This window comes from Leishmania panamensis (assembly GCF_000755165.1).
Source record: "Leishmania panamensis strain MHOM/PA/94/PSC-1 chromosome 1 sequence".
NCBI classification, from domain to species: Eukaryota; Euglenozoa; class Kinetoplastea; order Trypanosomatida; family Trypanosomatidae; genus Leishmania; species Leishmania panamensis.
The window spans coordinates 50,181-69,460 of record NC_025854.1 but is presented as its reverse complement, the minus strand read 5'-3'; the positions used below and the strand labels follow the sequence as shown (position 1 = coordinate 69,460).

Below are 19,280 nucleotides of genomic sequence, written 5' to 3'. Positions count from 1 at the left end.
GGTAGTTGTTGTCGTCGTCTTTCTTTCGTCCGTCCGCGTGTGTCTCGTCCGTGTCTGTCTACTATATAGTAGTACGTCGTGTGGTGGTCGGGTGGGTGGGTGGGTGAAGGGAGGGGGGGGGGCTGGAGAGCGCTGCTGGCGCCGCACCTCCTCCCTCCCTCCGCTGCATACCTTTCACCCCCCCCCCCCAATGCCCACCACCGCTCCTCCCCTTCCCACTCATTCGCAGACAGTCTGTCACGCTCGCGTTCTTTTCTCTCTCCCTCTTGGGTCGAATTATCCACTCGTTCGGCTGCGCTCGTGTTGCTTCACTCGAGTGCGTGTCTCTACGGGTGCTCGTGTTCGTAAGTGAATGTGAGTGCGAGTGCTTGCCACTACCGCGGCAATCTCTTCGCTTATTTGCGTCCCTTCTCTCTCTCTCTCTCTCGCATACACACCCACACCCACCCACCCACACACGCACACATACACTATTTATCACGCAGGCAAACGTGTGTACCCTCCCTCTCTCTCCACCTCCCCCCCCCCCACCCCACACACACATACACGTGCAACAACACACACCACTACTTCACCTTAGACGTAGATTTGCTTAGACTTACATTGGCCTTGCCTCAGAGAGGGAGAAGGGCAGGCACACCCGGTAGTCAGGCACGTGAGTGCAGTAGAGGTTTGTTTTGTGCCCACCTCTCCTTCAGAGAGGGGGTGGTAGAGAGAAGAGACATTATGGATGTGCGAGAGGAGCTGGTGCAGCTCTACCGCACCTACAACCCGCGGCGTCTCAAGGATATCGATGCGATCTTGGAACAGTTCAAAGGGCGCGAGCGTGCCATGGTAACGGCACTGCGCGAGAAGTATACTCGCGGTGGTGCGTCGGCCGACTCATCGTTCACTGGCGCCTCCGCTGCACCCCTGGCAGAGGTGCCGTCGCGGCAGACGGTCACTCGAGAGGTGGCAGCAGCACCACCACCACCCACAGCAGCGGCTGCTGTTGGCGAGGCGCCTTTATCGGCACCCGTTCCCCCACCTCCGTCTTCTACAGCCGCTCACCTATCCTTTGCTGACCGATCAACTGGTGAGGCGGCACTTAGCACCTTCATCCCTTCCCCATGCGCTGGCAGTGCGGCGATCGGGCCCGCCACCGCCACCGCTGCCGGTACCGCTCCTGCAGAGCGCCACCGAGAAATGGCACGGCTGATTGATCAGATGTGCTCCGTGGATGTTGAACGGCTGGCTGGTCGTGTGGCGATGCTGTCGGCGTCCGCGCCGTCACCGTCTCTGCGTACGCCACGACTACGGTGGCGTACGCAGAGCCGTGAGGCGTTGGTGCTCCAGGTGGACGGCGAAGGCAATGCTGGCCGATACAGCAGCAGCAGCAGCAGCAATAGGGAGCTAACCGAGCTGCTGCGACACACCGCTGTCTTCTTGAACTTCTTCTCGCAGTGTGCCCGGCGCTTTCTCCTACTTGCAGAGGAGGAGTGGGGGCGTCTGGCAGGTTCAGCGTTGACAGCATCCGATGGCGCAGCATCGTCATGGGTGCCTCCACGGATGGAGGCGCGCCGAACTGCCGTCGAAGTGCCGCAGCGATCGCCCCACCAAGGCCACCTCAGCACCCGTGGCAGTAAGGACAACGCCGAACCGATGCGCAGTGGCGTTGATGGGCCTCCACACGACAACGGTAACCACGAGCGCGACCGCTGGTGTGGCAGCAGCAGTAGTAATAATGGTGGCAACGACGAGAACGCGGCGCCTGGCATTGGCACCCACCCCCTCTCGTCGACGAGGGCTCGTATTCAGCCTAATGCAGCGATCGTGTCCCCACCGGAGCACTACGCCGGGGCTCCGCCGACACCGTCTGCTGTTGCCGCTCCTGTCCACAGTTGTGATGTGAACCAAGCCCATGCAACAGTCTCCAGCAGCCGCCGACGTAGTTCGTGTGTACGAGGCATCCGTCAGCCTTCCTTGTTCTCCTCCTCGGCCTCGCCTCCGCGAGCGTCGACCGGTTCCCCTCCTCTGCCGGCGACGGAGCGAGGCGGGGACCGCGTGGCCGGAAGCAGCTCCCCGACGTACCGCACGACGACCGTATCGCCGCTCACCTCATCTACCAGTAGGCGCAGTGGACACTCGCCTCGCACGCCATCCCCTCCGTCTCCGCCGCGCCACAGCGGAGGCGAAGCGACATCAGGGGCTTCAGCTGCGGCTGTCACTGTGAGGACACATGCTGACCAGCACAGCCCTTCCTTGCCTCTCGATGATTCCCCCGCTGCTACACCACCGCGGCCCTTGGACTCTCCACCCACGCACGGCGGTGCGCTGATCTTGCGACCTCCACCAGCGCTGACGCCGCTCGCGCGCAGGCGAGTGCACACGTGGACGCCGTCCTCTCAGCTCAACCGTTATGCAGCGGCGTGCGCGGCTCTGCAGAGCGGTGACTGCGTCGTGCTGCAGCCTGGCGTGTACTACGAGGAGCTGGTGCTGGACAACTGCGGACACGTGGAGCTAGCGAGCGCGTACCCAGGTGCCGCGGTAGTGCTGCGGCCTTCCTCGAAGCTGGCGCCGGCGCTCCGCATCCGCGGCGCACGCAGCCAGGTGGAGCTGAAAGGTGTCGTGCTCGTGCAGGGGGAGGGAATCGAGGCGAAGGACACACAGATGGTCGCTGCGGCTTCCGCTGCTCTGTCCTCCACTTTCTCTACCGCACCCGCGCTCCCACTGCTCTCGGTGAGCGATGGCGCGGTACTGCAGGCGACAGCTTGCCATTTCTACGGTGGCGCTGGCGGCGGCGTCATCATCGCCGGACCGCACACGCACGCCACACTGGACCTGTGTCTCATCTCGCTTTGCAGTTTTGCTGGCATCTATGTGCACAATGGCGCCAGCGTTGAGGTGCGGCAGTCGAAGGTGAAGAAGAGCGAGGCGGGCCTGCGAGCGCTGGAGGCGTCCTTCTACGTGAGCGAGTCAACACTGGAGGAGAACAAGACGGACGGCATTGTCGTCTACAAGGGCAGCATGGGCGTTCTGGAGGGGTCGAGCCTCTTGAACAATGGCGGCAATGGGCTCTTCCTCGAGGGCGGCTCCGGGGAGGAGGTGCGGGTGATTGGCTCGACGATTGAGCTGAACGCCTTCTACGGGGTGCAGCGCTCCCGCAGCTCGACGCTGCATATCCAATCTTCCTATATACGCGACAACGGCTTGCTGCCCATCAGCGAGGAGGGAGGCTGAAGGTGGAGTGGGAGAGAACATGCGGAAGGGGTGGGAGTGGTCGGGCGTGGGACCGTATTGTGCGACCACGCGCTGGCGAGCGGTGGTCGCCGTTGTCGGTGAGACAGCGGGAGGGGACTGTAGGGCAGGCGGCGGCACTTCACTGCCGTGGTGTTTCAATTTTTTTTTTGTGCCTCTCACTGCGCTGTGGGCATGTAGCACTGCCTCTACCTCCGCCTTCCCCCCGTCACCGTCAACTCGTCCCTCAAGCAACGCCTCCACTCACCGTTTGCTTCCCTCTCCACAGCCAACGAAGCCAGCACGGATAAAGGGCGGAAGGAAGAGGAAAGGGGGGGATTCAGGACACTTCATGCAGAGCCACCCCCCGCAGGATCGTGCAGCAGGGATGCTCGCGCTGGCGAATCATAAAGCCTGCTGACACACCCACGCACACCAAAGTCTATCAGCCAGTGCAGACATACCCAAGCATATGTGTATATCTGCGTGCTGTGAGAGTGGTATCCGAGCACTTTATCAAGGCACCACTCGTCGTCCTCCCCCCTCCCCCAATCCTTTCAGTCTACCTCTTCAGGCAGGCAGGCAGGGACGTCTGTGTGTGTGTGTGTGTGCGTTGACGCTGCACCTCTTCTCCGCCCCCACCCCCCTTCCCCAAAGATGCGAAAAACCGAACACCAACACAACAACGGCAGGTGAAGAGAAGCGCTACGCACTCCTGGGCTCTTGTCTGCTGCCTTGACCATGGCGGCGAGCGCTGCATCGTGCACTGCTGCTGAGCTTGATTAGCACTCATGTGATCGTTTGCGTTGTTGTATGCTCCCTCTGTCTGTCTCCACCCGCATCTCTCGAAGTTACCCACCGCCTTCATCTCCCCTTCTCTTGACTCCTCGTCTTGGCTGCGGCCGAGAAAGAGCGCCTTCATCATTGGTTGTACCTGACGACCGTGCCCCACTCTCCCCCCCCCCCCCACACACACTACGGATGGCAAAGGGCCCATGGAGCACGACGACCTCCTGGACGATCTTCTCTCTTGGACGCCGCCCACACCGTGCGGCAATGGCAAGTCCGGCCCCTTTACCACCGCTTCCTCTTCGATATCCCCGCACACGGTGTCTCGTCAGCCGCGCGCTGGCTCGCTGCACGAAACGTGCGTGAACACGGCGGCAACTTCGACGAAGAAAAGTATCGTGAGCCCCGACCGCTGCCATCGCAATGCCAGCGATACAGACGAGGAGCAGAACGCCCGGTGTGCAGCGCCAGCACCTACTGGGACGTCGCCACCGCCACCCCCGTTAGTGCCAACGCTTTCCCTCCAACCGGACATGGACCAAAGACTGTACCCGCATCAACGTGCAGGCATTCAGTGGCTCTACGCTCGCCATTGCAAGTCCCGTGCCTGTCTCCTGGCGGATGAGATGGGCCTCGGCAAGACAGTGCAGGTGGCTGTCTTTCTTGGCCAGCTCTACGCGCGGCAGATGATCAAGACGACGATCCTCGTCGTCCCCCCGACGCTGATCTCCATGTGGACGGCCGCTTTCGCAGAGTGGGGCGGCGCGTCACTTATACGGATCGTCGAAGTCATCCACAATGAGCCCCGCATAAAGCGGCAGACGCGGTGGCGGAAACTGCGCTATGGGCTGCCGTGTGTGCTGCTCACCACCTATGGCGTGCTGCGGCAGGACGCGGCGGCCATGAGCGCCACTCTTGTGGACTACGTTGTGCTGGACGAGGCGCACTTCATAAAGGACCCCAGCACCTGTGTCTTCAAGAGCGCCATGACCCTCGCCGCACGGCACAAGATCGCGCTGACAGGCACGCCACTCATGAACGCCTTCGATGACATGTGGAGCGTCTTTCGCTTCCTCGATGGGTCGGTAATCGATGTGGACCGGGCGAAATTCAACACCATCAGCGCGACCCTGCTGCGCGGTAATCAGCGTGACGCCAGCGCGGCGCAGCGGGCGGCTGCCTCGGACGCGCTGGCGAAGCTGCAGGCCGCCATTCGCCCCTTCACGCTGCGCCGCGAAAAGAAGGACGTCGCTGCGGACGTGCTGTCGAGTAGGAAGGAGGACGTCGTCGTGTGGGTGCGCTTGACGGACGCGCAGCAGCAGCTGTACACGGCCTTCTTGGATTCCAAGGAGGTGGCGTCCGCCCGTGACGGCGCGGCGGACGTGGACCTCACAGAGGTCACCGCTGGCGAGGATGGTGTGGACACGGAAAAGGCTAAGCTAGGCAGTGGCGGCCCGTCAGGTGCTGCCACTACTGCCAGTGCATCAACGAATCCCTTGCTTCTCCTGACAATGCTGTTGCAGATCTGCAACCATCCCTGGTTGAGCCTCGTCGACGAGGCCTTCGCAGCGGCCCTCGCGCACAACCCGTACGAGGCCCCCGTGGCAGAGATTGGCGATATCTTTGGTGGCGCAAAGCTGTGGGTGGCACTGCAGCTGATTCTCCGCTGCGTCTCGGAGCGGCGCAAGACGCTCGTCTTCTCGCGCTCAAAGCGACTTCTGCACCTCCTCAGTTTCCTCCTGCGTGAGTGGCGACTGACACACACACAGGTGGACGGCGGCACGCCGAGCGAGCGCCGCTGCGCCGAGGTTGACCGTTTCAACAGCAACACGGACGTGTGGGTGTGTCTACTCACGACGCAGGTTGGCGGTGTCGGGCTCACCTTTAGCGCCGCCTCGGCGGTGGTGCTGCTCGACCCCAGCTGGAACCCGTCTGCGGATGCCCAGGCTGTGGACCGCGTCCACCGCATTGGCCAGCAGCGCAACGTCGTCGTCTTCCGCCTGGTGACGTGCGGAACGGTCGAGGAGAAGGTGTACCGCAATCAAATTTTCAAGCGCATGGCAGCGCTGCAGTCCACGAAGGGCAGCAGCGGCGGAGAGGGCAGTCGGCCTCCGGAGCCAGGTGCTGATGGAGAGCTCTACCGCTACTTCACGCGCCTGCAGCTGCGCAGCATGTTTGTCATGGATGATGTTGAGCAGAGCAGCACAGCAGAGCAGCTGGAGCTGCTGCACCCGGGGCGCGTCCGCTCGCAACTGCGCGGGGAGCTCTGCAGGATCGACGGTGTGCGCGACGTGAGCGACAATGCATGCGTACTGACAGAGGCGGTCGACGCGGGCGCAGCGGGCCGCGATGAAGCAAACCTGACGCTCACGCCTTCGGCCTCGTCGGGGCGCACGGGGCATGCAGACTCTGTCTCACCAACGTTATCGCAAGCATCGCTGTCCCAGCAGACGCTGGGGCAAGTACGCAGCCGCTCAGACGACGCGCAAGGCGGCGATGGTGCTTCTCGGCGCTGCCGCGTCGACGAAGAGGACACGCTCACCAGCGTGCATGTTGAAAGGGAGGGCTACGGCGCTTCCACGAATCCTAGGGGGGCCTTCGGAGCGGCTTCACAGACGACCGCGCCGACGATATCCGCGCAGCCCGAGTTGCAGAGCTCTCAGTACGCCAGTAGCTCGCCGTTTCCTTTACCTCTACCCGACCGCAGTGCAACGATGCTGCCACCCCTTTGACAGCGTGGGAGCTGCACGAACTTCTCTCTCTCTCGCGCGCGGTCCCACGCCTATCTGAGGTGACTGCAGGCGATGAGACAGAGGTGGCACCATGGCCACAACTCTCGTTGGGTGACTCTCGCTTGAGCACGCTGGCGACGCCACATCGCCCTTCGTAGTGCTGCCCCCACGACACACGTAACTAGCACCGGCGTAGACAGTGGAAGGGCGAATGTGTTATCCTCTTGGGTCAGTGCCGACGGCGAGGACACCGTTTCGCCAGTCATCGCCCGTAGCGGGTGGAGCGATGGCTGCGGCTCCGCCGAGCTCGTCTCCTGCCGCTCCCTCTCTCACTCGTCTCTCTTCTCTGTGCGTGTGTGTACGCTCAACGATTGCCTCGGCGGTGGGAGTGGTGGCGTGTTGCGTGGCCGGCTGGTGGCACCCTCAGCCGCCATTTTCCCTCTCTTTCTTTTCTCTCATTTATTTCCTCCGCTTGGTTTCTTTAACTCGTTAGATACGCGACTCCCCTCGCACTTGTTCACCCCTCTCCCCACCCCCACCTCTGCGCATACACGAGCGTGTGTGTGTGTGTGTGCCTCTCTCTCTATACACGCATGCACATCTCTGCATGCGCAGGCGGACCTGCACGTGTACGCACCCGCACCGCTTCTAGGCCGCCCCTTCTCTGAGTTTGCCTTCCCTCACACGCGTGCTGTTTAGGCGCTGGTCCTTCTCTCTGACTACCACACAGGCAATCATGCGGGAGGAAAGACCATTGAGGACAGCGTTGATATGCAACAAGCTGCTGTAACTCCATGCATGCCCGCACGCAAGCGGCTTCACACACCTTCATGTTTGTGTACTCGTGAGTGTGTTTTCCGTGTCACCTTCGCTCAATCCCTCCTACGTGTGCGTGGCCGTGTACAAGAGCGGCTGTTTATTACGTCCCCCTTCCCCCTGCCCCAACCAGTGTAGCTCACCGCCTTCACCTGTGCTACACACGGGGTGAAGTAGGCACAGCTTCCTTCTCTGCACTCCCCTTTTCTTCCAGGCTGTTGCGGGATGTTACTGCTGCCGCTGCTCATCAACACGCGCCACCTTCTCACTACCTTCCCCCCTCCTCCTCTTCTCTGCACCCCCCCTCTCCTCCTTTCACCCCCCCCCCCTACACCCACCCACCCACACTGATATACACTCGAAAGGAAGCCTCCTTTTCTTTTCCTGTGCCCGATGTACCGCACGGCACCTCAGATTCTCTTTCAGTTTGTGGGTGGCCTGAGCATCACCCAGTACGCCTACCCCGTGCTCTACGACGCCTTCACCGCCGAGAAGAGCGATCCCCATGCCGCCACTGTCGCCATGCCAAGCAACAGCGGCAGCTTCTCAGGGCTATGGGGGAGCGTGAGGTGGAGCTTCCGAGCCCCCCCAGTGGATAGAGCCCTCTCAGATGACGTCGCGGAGCTCCTGCGCACTCACTACTGGTTCGCGTCAGCAGTCCTATTGCTCGCGGTAGTATCTGGGGGCGCGCCGTCGCTGCTGGGGAGCGGGCTCAGCGTGTACTGCAACGGAGGCCCCGAGGGAAAGGCGCGCTACTCCCGGTTGAAGCAGCAACTCCGCAACTTTTCCGAGAAGGGCAATCACGTATAGCAAGCTTTCGGTGCCGCGACATCTCGAGTGGGTGAGGTGTGTTTGGTGGCTCTTGGTTGACAGACTTGTGTGTTGTGCTGATACACAGCTGAAGAAGAGCAACATGAGAGAAGGCTCAAAATTGTCAGCTTAAAAATGTTCGACCGGATACGGTGTGCTTTGTCGTCTTCTGCGCTGTGGTGATTACTTCGCTGCTGTTTGTTCTCCCTCCCTCTACCAACGCTTGTTTTTCACCCTCTCTGGGTGCGTGTGTGTTCTCTCTGGAGGTGCTTGCACCGCCGCCAGTCACCATCTCTCTCTCTCCCCCTTCTCTTCTCTGCTGTTTTCCTTTTGTTCGTGTCGTGGATGTGTGGAGTGGGGTGGTGAGCCGCTGTCGCATTTTTTTCCCTGTCTGCTCGTGTGCTTCGATGACACCTCCGCGTTGCTCTTCGGCTTTTTTTTTTTGCTTTACGTCGTGCTGTGGTGTGCCGTTTCACGCCTTCTCCACAGTGTGAGGGGGGTGGTGAAGGGTGGCGCACTTTGCCCTCCCCCTCCTCCCCCTCTTCTCCTCCCCCTTTCACGCACCAAGCGGATAATGAAAGGAGCGAAGCAGCAGAGGTGTGCGTGTGGGGAGGGGAGGGGCTGCGTTCGTCAAGGAATGCACAAAACAGGCTGTTGTACTGAGATCACGCTGGGGAAGGAAGGGAGGGGGGGGGTGTAGACCCCCTCCCCCCAAACTGACAGTATCAACACTGCAGAGCTGCAGGCTGTTGCATGTGCTTTGGAGCCCTCACCACCTTTCTCGTCCTCCGGGAGCAGAGCTCTGTGCACATGTGGATAATACCTCCGCGCCTTTCGCGCTTTGCGAGGGCCGCTCTCGGAGCCATGTAAGTAACACCGAAATCAACCAGCGCATACTCCAACCCCTCTTACGTGACCTCAGCCAGTTGTAGGGAATCCACACCCGGTTATCCAGCCGACAGACTTCGTCGTGACTCCGCTTACCTGACGCCCCCAAAAAGCGGGATCGGGTGAGACGCGAGAAAGTCGGAGGAAGGAATAGCGCTCAGCACCCTCGTGAGTAGCAACCCAGACATTATGCAGACCGCACCTCAACATCACCTTGAGTCACGCGGCTCGGTGCCAGTGGTGCGGTCACACCCACACACCCACACACACGCTTTCCTTACCGGGTTGTGCGGCTATACGTGTGCCACTCTGGTGACAGACCGTTTCTCTCTCGCACCTCCGCTGCACTTTCGCTCTCTTTCCACCCTCTCTTCTCTCTCACGCCAGCGAAGGAAAGAAGGTGCTCGCGCAGAGCGAAAGTGACCCCCCCCCCCCCACACACGCACACCTTCATTCGCATTCCGCCGGCCCCGCTCCCCCCGTTACGGCCATCACCGCAGCCTTTGCGCTTCTCCGTGTGCGTGCATTTGTGTGCTCAGGGCCAGGCGTCATCGTCACCACCACCATGACGGGCGTCACCTCATTCACCGTCTACGGGCTCGTCAAGGCGGCGGACTTTCAGCGGTGCGCAGAGGCGGCAGCGTACGTGAATGAGAAGCTCCCTGAGTCCTATGCGGTCACAGTGACGCTAGAGGCTCCACGAGATTTTTTCGAACGACGGGACGCGTGGGCATCTGTGGGGCAGCTGCCGTCACAGCAACAGCCTGCCGATAACTCATCTTCTCGGGGCGGTGAGCCAGCTACCACGGCGTCCGCGGCCTCTAGCGAGCCAGCCGCGGTAGTGGTGGTGAAGCACGGCAGCGATGGCGAGCCACAGCGCCTTCTTACTGCAGAGATGTTCCTACACAACATCGCGAGTCACACGCACTATCGGCCCGATGCCACAGAGGACTACTACACCGCGCAAGGGCAGCGTGCGTGGCGCGCCTTCCTCGCATCGCGTGGCCGGCAGTACTGCTGGATGGACGTGTCGGTGAGCGGTATGGCGGTGGGGAGGATTTGGTTTGAGCTGTACACAGCTGTGGCACCGTTGACGTGCAAGAACTTCTGCGAGCTGTGCCGTGGCACCACGGTGGCCATGGGCGACACGGTCTCGCCTAACAGCGCCCTCGACCCGCTGCCAGCGCAGCAGTCGTACCACATTGGCTACAAGGGGACTACGTTCTTCCGGACTTTAAAGGATGCGTGGGTGATGGGGGGAGACGTGACCGGAGCACACTCCGGCAATGGCGGCTACTCGTGCTACGGCCGCTGCTTCCCAGATGAGACCTACGCCGTTCCCCACGATGCGGATGGAATCCTCGGCATGTGCAACGACGGCCCGCACACGAACAGCTCCACCTTCTACATCACGCGTCGGCCCATGTCGTGGATGAACGGCAAGTATGTCGCCTTTGGTCGAGTCATGGATGGCATGCACGTGGTGGATGCGATCCACGCGGTAGAAGTGCGCCACAACCAATCCCCGAAAGCGGAGATCGTCATCACTGACTGCGATGTGCTTGACACTGCTGCGTAGGGAGAGAAGGGTGGGGACTCGCGAGGGAGTCGGGCCTGCTCAAGGTCAAGCCAATACCGGACGATTGTGGGTGGCAGAACGGCGGTCAGCATGAGGACGGCAGCACCGCCGCCTCCTCTCCGCTCCCCCCCTTCACAGAGGGGTGTAGCGTGTGGCGGCCTCTGTTTGTACGTGCATGCGTGTGTGTGTGTGGTTCCGCGGCTCGACGCTGTCCTTCTCGCATCATGGCGGGCCTTTGTTGTCACGTGTGCCTTCCCCTCTCTCTTCGACCACCATCCGAGTTGCGAGAGCCACCCCCCCTCCGCCCCCCATCTCTCTTCCTCCTCCTCACTTGTTTCTCGCTTGTCCGCTCTCTGTGTGGTTGTGTGTGTGTGTGTGTGTGTGTGTGTGTGTGTGTGTGTGACTCGAGTTCACACGTGGCGCCCATTCCCTCGCTCGTGCTCTCTCTTTTCTCTGTCTGTTCGTGTTCGATGTACTACTAGGGCACCCCAACTCACTACACCGAAGCGCACTCCGTCATCATCGCACTCTGTCTGTTCGTCTCTCTCACTCTCTCTCTCTCTCTGCATCGCGCTATCCGCCTGTGCGGACAGCGCTAGCGGCAGCAACAACGATAGCGACAACGCTCCCTCCTCTGGCTTCGTCTCCCCCACTCTGTCAGCCCACGGATCCCCCACCTCTCTCCCTCTTCCTCTCCCTCTCCCTCTCCCTCTCCCTCTCTGGCCTCCACGCTCATCAAGAGGAGTACAACAAGACGCTAAACAACATGGCCACTGGAGCTTCGTTTCCCTCCTCGCTATACGCTCGCTCATACAGGCACGCCCCCAAAAGCCTACGGCGGGGCGGCGGTTGCTAAGAGGAGGAAGGCAACAAAGCGGCTACACAGCGTCCACTTGGGCCCAGCTTGGCTTTCCTCTCTCCTTCTATGCGAGCGGGGAGCGGGTGGAGGAGGAGGTGGTGGTGGTGGTGGGGAGCTCTCTTTACCTGGAGTCACCGTTATCCCCCCTCCTCCCTCCCCCAGCACACCACTCCACCGCATTCCCTGTACGGTGTCTCTCCCCCCTCTCTCTGCTCCGTCTCCTCCTTGCTCCTTCTGCAAACCTGTGATGGCGTTTGCGTCTTCCTCTACTGGGTGGGCGGTTGTTTCTCTCGCTCCCTCCTTCCCCCTCCTCTCGTCTCTCTCACTCGGTCTCTCTCGTTATCCCCTTGCTCACCCTTCCTTGCTCTCCAGCGATCCCCCCTTCGTCCGCTCTGTATGCCGATGCCGACACTCCGCGTAATCGCTGCTCCACCTCTCGTTGCGATGGATGGCTGTTGGGTGGACAGTGCTTAAGCCGGCGGCTCGCACACCGCACATTCTCGAATGGCGCGGAGTTGGATACGATGACGTACATGCAAGCACGTCACGTAGTGCTGGGAAATATCACCCCTACGTGTTTCGATTGTTCTCACGACCACGACGAGCACTTCAGTGCGCCTACTCTACCGCGAGCATGCGATGGTGGAGAGTTCTGCGAGCTCAAAAGGGATTGTTTGGTGCGCTGCCTGCCACGCTACACTCTCCATCGCTGCGTCTACTTCATTGATATGTCCTGCGGAGACAGATGCACTTGGTGAGCGTGTGGCAACCACCGCTGATCCGTCGAGCACGGGGACACACACGATGGCTTTGTGAAATGGTTCAGGCGCGCCGGCGGGATGGGGGAGGGGTGCTGCCCGTGGACGTCTGCTGCCCACACGGACTGAGCGTGCACTTGCGCTGCTTACGTGCGTCCTTTGCCTTGTTGCGGTGCCGTCTCTCATACCGACGTAGATGGCAGCGCTACTTCCTTTTCACCTCAACGTGATGAACCCCAGCCTGAGGAAGGGGGGGAGACACCTAAGCGCGTGGCATCGCCAGGGCCCGCCACTCCCACTCTCTCTCTGTGTGGCGAAGCCACCCGCAGCCCCCCATCCCTGCCAATGCCGAGCCGCCTCTGGGAGTGCCAGGGCCCCGCACCTACGGCCTAGGGGGGGTGGGAGGGGGGCGGGGATCAGAGCGACTGACCGCCACGGATGTCGGCGGCCAGGGCCCGGATGACGTGGTGTCGGAGCGACCTGCGACCGTGACCACGCTTGCGCCACCCGCATGGTCGGCAGAGTGTCGGCGTGACTCGAGCGCATCTCACCGGGCCCTCACAGCCCACTGGCGTGGGGGAGCCCGGGCCACCCCGAGGCGTGCACCAGGTGGCGACCGGCATGATGCGGGTGCGGCTGCGGGGCAGCCTGCGGAGCGGGGGTGGGTGGGCACCACTTGAGGCAGGGGCCGTGCACCGATGACTGCGTCGCGGTACTGCTGTGCCGCGTGTCTACGGCTGCTTCGCACCGCGCGGGTGGGCCTGCGATGTGTTGTCGGGCTAGAGTGGGGAGGCGTTTGGCCTCCTGTCATGTGCGAGTGATGAGTGGGCACGCTGGAAAAGAATGCGACGTACCCTGGCGAGGGTGTGCTGCGTCACTCCTGGCTACCTCCCTGTTTCTCCCCTGTACGTTTTGTGAGTGACGCTGACGCACACGCCGACGGAGGAGGAGCCGTGTGCACCTGGGCTTGAGTAGTTTTCTCTAGGCTGCGTCGGCGGTGATGTGCATTGTGCAGCGCGTAGCGTGTGGTGCGGGGGTGGGTTGCCGGCGCACTTCTGCACCACCCGCGATGATCCTCCAGCGCCGCCGCCCTGTGTGCCGCACGTGGCGCTGCTCAGCACGCGCATCACCATCAGGGGCAAACATGCGAAACAGTCAAGGATGTGGCGGACTTCCTTGCTGAAGTGCGAACCCGTTTGGCGCCTGAGCTGCGGGGAGGATACGGAAGAGGGGGAGGAGGGCGGCGGCGGATACGCGAACTTAGCGGCGCGGACCGGTGTGTGTGTGTGTGTGTGTGTGTGTGTGTGTGTGTGTGTGTGTGTGCCCACGCTCCTTTGTGTGTTGGCGGTGCCGTTAGCTCCTCCTCCCCTCCTCCCCTGCTCATCTGCGCCACCTGCACCTCTTGTTCTCTCTTCTGTTTCATCCAGCGTATTGTTTTCCCTCGCTGTGCGCGTACGTTTGCCACGAGCCGCGCATCGTGTGTGGTGGACTGGTACACCCAATGTACACATGCCGATTCCTTCTGACAGCAACGTGCCCGGGGGGGGGGGGTGGCGATCGCCATCGTTGCCGCCGCTACTGTCCATCTCCCGACTCGTGTTCTCTCCTATCCCCTTCTTCCTCCGTGCCGGTCCTCATGCCTGTCTCGCTCTCTCTCCCCCTCTCTCGCTCCCCCATGGACACGCTTGCAAGTGTGCAGGATGCGAAAGGAGGAGTTGTGTTGTTGATGTTGGTGTGACTGGGGTGAGGCGGGGTGTGGCTGCACAGGTGAGATGTACGCGAGTATGCTCGAAGGCGTGTGTGTGGTTGCCGTGCCTCTCTCCTATGACGAGTGGAGGAGCAGGTGAGATGAGGTGGATTGGAGAGGCACGAGCGGATGGGGAAGAGGGTGGGGTGGTGGTAGTGGCCCTGAATCCGGAGGCATACACCGTCCATCCCCTCAGCTGTCTCACTTCCCCTCCTCTCATCCACTCTTAAATGATGGCTGCACGTCTGTACGTGCGTGTGTGTGTGCACTGCCACAACAGCAGCCCAGAGATGACGACAGCGATCAAAAGCGAGGGGAGGGGGGGAGGAGGAGACCGTGTGTGCCCCATAAAGTCCTACGCCCGGTTAGCGATGAGTCGGTGCTGTTGGCGACGACGATAGTGGCTGAGAGGACTGTCTAGTACTACAAGTCCTCCTCTCCCTCGCGCTTCTGCATGAACGTAATACCTGTCCTCGCGCGCGCGCGAGCACTGTGGGGGTAACGGGAGGGGGGGGAGGGGGTGTTTGATCCCAATTTCTCCTCTTACACCTGGTCGCCCCTCTACGCATCTATCTGCTTCTTCACCCTTCTTCTTCCCCTCGTTGGGCGCACGCAAGCGCTTGTCCTTTTCCGCAGTACGGGGCCGAGCAGGGTGGGGTCCCACTGCTGAATTCGTATAGCTATTTCAGGAGAGAGAGAGAGAACAGGAATAAGGAGGCCAAGCGATCAGCTGCCCGTCGCATATCCTTGACGTGGCGGTCTTTGGACAACGTGAGAGAGAAAGCTGCGAGGCTGACGGAGGTCTCTCTCTCTCTCTGCGTGTGCGCGCGTGTTTACCTTCGGTGAGTGGCGGAAGTATGAAGCGTGGCGGCAGCGGTGAACAGGACAACGTGGCACGACTGAAAGCGAGGGGATTCGGCAAAGCCAAGGCTACGCAAGCCCTCAAGGATGCCGGCAACAACGTAGACGTGGCACTGCGCATTCTGGAGCGGCAGCGTGATCAGCAGAAGCAGCAGCCGCGAGTGTGCACGTCGACCAGCACAGCCTCTGCAGCCATCCCATCATTGCACCGAACGAAGCCGCCGCCGACCTCGTCTCTCTTTGGTAGTTCTTCTCCAGCTGCTGAGGCCCTGCGTCGGCAGCGAGCGCGGCGTCACCCGTGTGTTGTGCAGTTCGGCTCATGCCAGTTTGGGCAGTACTGCGCGCTCAGGGGTCTCCCCGGCGACATCTGCGTGCAACACTTCCAAGGCTGCTGCGTGTACGGGAGTGCATGCCACCACCACCACACGATCGACGGCGTTGATGTTCGCGATTATGTGTGGGGCTCTCCGAAGGATGAGGACTTGGCGCCAGTGCTGCGAAGCGGTGACTCGATGTACCGCGTGCACGCCGTGGCTGGAATGGGGTCGAAAGTGCAGACGGCCGAGCTTATAGGAGACCAGGCCGACACCCCCACACGCGACGGTGATGGAGAGTACGACGGTGGCGACGTGGTGCACCGATCGCCAGCAGCTTCGCTAGGTATGGGATCCGATTTCAATCGCATTCGCGGATCCGTTCCATCACACACGGATCCGATGCTGCCGCCGCTGTTGTGCACGTTCGAGCGCAAGGTGGAGGAGACTGGGGGTAGCGAGGAGGTCGACGCAGCAGGAGCTCGCACCGTGGGGTTGGGTCCAGAGGCGGTAGCAGTGGCGCATCCGACGCCGTTTCGCGATCTGGTGAAGGGCTGCGCTAGTGCTGTGCAGCCCTCTCTACCACCACAACCACCGATCTCTTCATCGACGCTATCCTCTTCTGCAGCGACTGCCGCTGCGCGTCGCGGTCGTGCTCGTCACCCATGCATCGCGCAATTCGGCAACTGCAAGTTCGGCGATGCCTGCGTCCACGCCGACCGTGACGCGGATGTCTGCGTGCATTTCCTCAATCGCCGCTGCCGCTACAGCGCTGACGAGTGCCGTTACCGCCACGAAACGGAGGAAGAGTATCAAGCCACGCTACTTGCGCGCATCGGTTTGCCAGGGTCGACGGCGGACGTGGCCGGCGAGCGGAGGGAGTCGCCGTACGCCGACAAGTCAAAGTGCCGCTTGCAGGGCAGCCGCCCACAAACGGCAGCAACGCCAGGGCCAGGCCGCGACAAGTCCTCCACGGGCGGCCAATCACTGTCACTAGCGCTGCCGTCCGTGGAGGACTTGGCGGCGCTTCCGGAAGCGCTGCGGCCCACTGATGATGCCGGTGCAGCTCATAAAAGCGACGACGACTACCTCAGCAGCGCCTCTGAGATGCAAGTCTTCCTCGGGCTGCTCGAGGCGTTTCCTAATGTCGAGCCGGTGGTCGTGTTGCAGGCGCTGCGCGCGAGCGGCGGAGACCTGATCCACGCCAGCGATATTATCAGCCATTTTGGTGACGCCCCGACAGTAGCCGAGGTGAGCAACGTGGCCAGCGTGCTTGCGTTGGCGGCGGCCGAAGAGGCGGAGGAGCGCGAGGCGGCGGTGGTGCTAGAGCGCCAGAATGCTTTACTGACGCTTCTCTCCCTCTTCCCAGCGGTCGAGCCGGCGGCAGTGGAGGCGGTGCTGTCGCAACACCACGGCGCCTTTGAAGAGGCGTACAGTGTGCTTCTCTGCGCGCAGGAGAACGTGACTCGGTCAGCCATCTGGAGTGGGAGCACGGCGACTATGGCGCCCGTCGATCAGCTCCGCGTAGAGAAGCTGTGCGTGATGTTCCCCAGCCTTGACACGGAGGTGGTGCGGAGTGCCTACTGCGCCGCAGACCGTCAGTGGAGTCGCGCGACAGCGGCTCTGAATGCGCTGACGGAGGAACTGCTCTCCCTCGACTCTGTCGCGGCGGCGGCAGCGGCACCTGCGAAGACTGCTGCAACAGCGACAGTGGAGTGGCAGCCGCCTCATCTTGCAACGGCAAGGGCAGAGGTGGCAGGGGACGACGGCAGCAGCGCCAATGGTGCGCTTACGGCGGAGGTGGAAACGAGTGCAGAGGCCTACAACGCCTATCGGGCAGCGGAGAAAGAGATACTCGAGTTTGGCGACTGGCGGCGGGTGCGGGAGCAGGCCTACCTGGTGAACAGACAGCGTCTCCTTGTCCTGGGCCAGGCCACCGCCGCTTTTTTAAGCGGGGACGGCAGAACGGCGAAGATACTCAGCAGCGAGGGCCGTCGACTCGATCTCGAGTACAACCGACTGAACCGCTTGGCGATGCTCGCCCTGGAGCAGGAGCGGCTGCGCACAAATCCCACCAGTACCCTCGACCTCCATGGTTTCCATGCCACGGAGGTGCACGACGTGCTGGTCCGTCGCATCCGCGTCTGCCAGCGCCATCGTATTGGCCGACTTCGCATCGTGACGGGGCAGGGGAAGCACAGCAAGCGCGGCCATCAATCGCTATACCCTGCCGTCATGGAGGACCTCCGCACTGACGCGTTCCTGACGGCAGTCGTGAAGGTCAAGTCCATCAAGGCTGGCTACATCGACGTTACGGTGCGACTACCCACTACTGAATCCTAAGCAGGAAGAAGGCGGGTGCCGCATAGAGTCGCGCGACAGCGCCCGAAGGAAAGCGCGGCTGACCCAGGAAGAGAAAAGGCCAAATGTGGACGGTTGCCCTTTCCCTCTCCAGCGGTCCCATCCTACTTCCTTTCCTCGCCCCCTTGCGCCGCTCTTGTCTCCCTCTTTTACCGAAGCTCTCAGTGCATATGTCTCTCTCTCTCTCTCTCTCTCTCTCTGTGTTCACGTGTATCCGATATGACGCAGACGGCGACAACCACAACCTCGGCGAAGTCAGTCGCTCTCTCACTCCCCCCTTTCGCAGTTGTTTTTCACGCCATAACTCTTCTCCCTCTTCAGCGGCGCATATTTTAAGCGCAATGACAGACAGACAGGCATCGCCCTCACTGCCGTCAGCACGGCTCCTAAAGACACAGCGCCTCCCTGTGACCTTTTCCCCTCCTCTTTACCGCTTTGTGAGTGTGTTGCACCGTTACGGCCCCTACGCGTGTTGTTGGTTCCGGTGTGTAGGTGCGCTCGCGTGCCCCCCCTTCCCTCCCTCCCCCTCCAGTGCGTGATGAGCTGGTGTCGGCACGCAAGTCGCCTAGGTCTTCGACCTCCACTTCCTTGCCTCTTTCCCCCGATCTCTTTTCTCCCCCCTCTCTCTCTGTGTGGATCGACCTACACCAAGTACGTATACCGCTGCCGATCAACACACCCGCAGCGCACCGAGCCAAATGAGCAGCTGCCGCGGCGTTCTGGTTGCTGGCGTAACGAACAGGGCGCGGACGCAGATGGCCGAGGCGTTCTTGCGGGCCTTCACTGGTGGCCGTCTTTTTGTCTGCAGCGGGGGTGTGCACCACCTTGGCACCGTGCACCCATTGGCGGTGGCGACCATGGCAGAGGTGGGCATCCATGTCAGCCAGCAGTCCTCGTCTTCCCTGGCTGGCGCGTGTCGGCAGCGCGGAACGTACGACGTCTACGTCAGCGTGGATGCCCCCTACACAGAGCGGACGAGTGACTACTATCAACGTCGTTACACCGACACGCAGGCTGCTCAGCAGAGTATGATTGGCGGCACCGGGTTATCGGCGTCGTTCTCGTCTTCCACTTTGACTTTTTCTGATCCACTGCTGGCGTTGCCGGTGCCGGCGCACTGGACGGTGGCGCATGACACGGCGGACGGTCGTCAGAGCTGGACGTTGTGGAGTCCGCGTGACCCCGCCATCTACCACGAACGCTCGACACGAAAGCTGCAGGATCACCTGTACGAGGGCGAGCCACTCTTTATGCGTGTGCAGCCCCACGAGCTGCGCAAGGCGTGCCGAGTGCAGCGGCGGTGGGAGGTTCCAGCGCTAGCCCACCGATTTGCCCTAGAGACGGAGGCCGAACAGAAGGCGCGGTTTCGGCGAGCACGTGATCTACTCGGCTCCCTGGCCCTTGCGCTTGTCCGTGACTTGGAGCGGGAGTACGGCGAGACGATGCTCGATGAGTCCACCGTGGCTGCCTATGAGAAGGCTGCGGCGACGGGGTGCTGACCTCAAGCCCACCCAGAGCGCTGCTGCGAGCTTGCCGGTGGTGATGATGGC

General features: G+C 61.8%; 6 protein-coding genes across 6 annotated transcripts, besides 1 other annotated feature; all 6 read left to right on the top strand.

Annotated features, from left to right (window-relative positions):
• Positions 1–726: 726 nt before the first annotated feature.
• On the top strand, positions 727–3,219 carry LPMP_010250 (hypothetical protein; the record flags this gene model as incomplete). Its single annotated transcript, XM_010698366.1, has 1 exon — positions 727–3,219. One exon carries the CDS (start codon positions 727–729, stop codon positions 3,217–3,219), a length of 2,493 nt encoding a protein of 830 aa, XP_010696668.1.
• Positions 3,220–4,538: 1,319 nt separating this feature from the next.
• On the top strand, positions 4,539–6,737 carry LPMP_010240 (DNA excision/repair protein SNF2, putative; the record flags this gene model as incomplete). Its single annotated transcript, XM_010698365.1, has 1 exon — positions 4,539–6,737. One exon carries the CDS (start codon positions 4,539–4,541, stop codon positions 6,735–6,737), a length of 2,199 nt encoding a protein of 732 aa, XP_010696667.1.
• Positions 6,738–7,946: 1,209 nt separating this feature from the next.
• LPMP_010230 (hypothetical protein) lies at positions 7,947–8,363 on the top strand (the record flags this gene model as incomplete). Its single annotated transcript, XM_010698364.1, has 1 exon — positions 7,947–8,363. The coding sequence occupies one exon, from the start codon at positions 7,947–7,949 to the stop codon at positions 8,361–8,363; it is 417 nt and encodes a 138-aa protein (XP_010696666.1).
• A 1,453-nt stretch (positions 8,364–9,816) lies between these two features.
• LPMP_010220 (cyclophilin 12, putative) lies at positions 9,817–10,830 on the top strand (the record flags this gene model as incomplete). The annotated part of the gene is made up of 1 exon (XM_010698363.1): positions 9,817–10,830. The coding sequence occupies one exon, from the start codon at positions 9,817–9,819 to the stop codon at positions 10,828–10,830; it is 1,014 nt and encodes a 337-aa protein (XP_010696665.1).
• Positions 10,831–12,697: 1,867 nt separating this feature from the next.
• Positions 12,698–13,287: a repeat region.
• Positions 13,288–15,051: 1,764 nt separating this feature from the next.
• Positions 15,052–17,712, top strand: LPMP_010210 (hypothetical protein; the record flags this gene model as incomplete). Its single annotated transcript, XM_010698362.1, has 1 exon — positions 15,052–17,712. One exon carries the CDS (start codon positions 15,052–15,054, stop codon positions 17,710–17,712), a length of 2,661 nt encoding a protein of 886 aa, XP_010696664.1.
• Positions 17,713–18,428: 716 nt separating this feature from the next.
• On the top strand, positions 18,429–19,229 carry LPMP_010200 (phosphotyrosine protein phosphatase, putative; the record flags this gene model as incomplete). The annotated part of the gene is made up of 1 exon (XM_010698361.1): positions 18,429–19,229. One exon carries the CDS (start codon positions 18,429–18,431, stop codon positions 19,227–19,229), a length of 801 nt encoding a protein of 266 aa, XP_010696663.1.
• Positions 19,230–19,280: the final 51 nt, after the last annotated feature.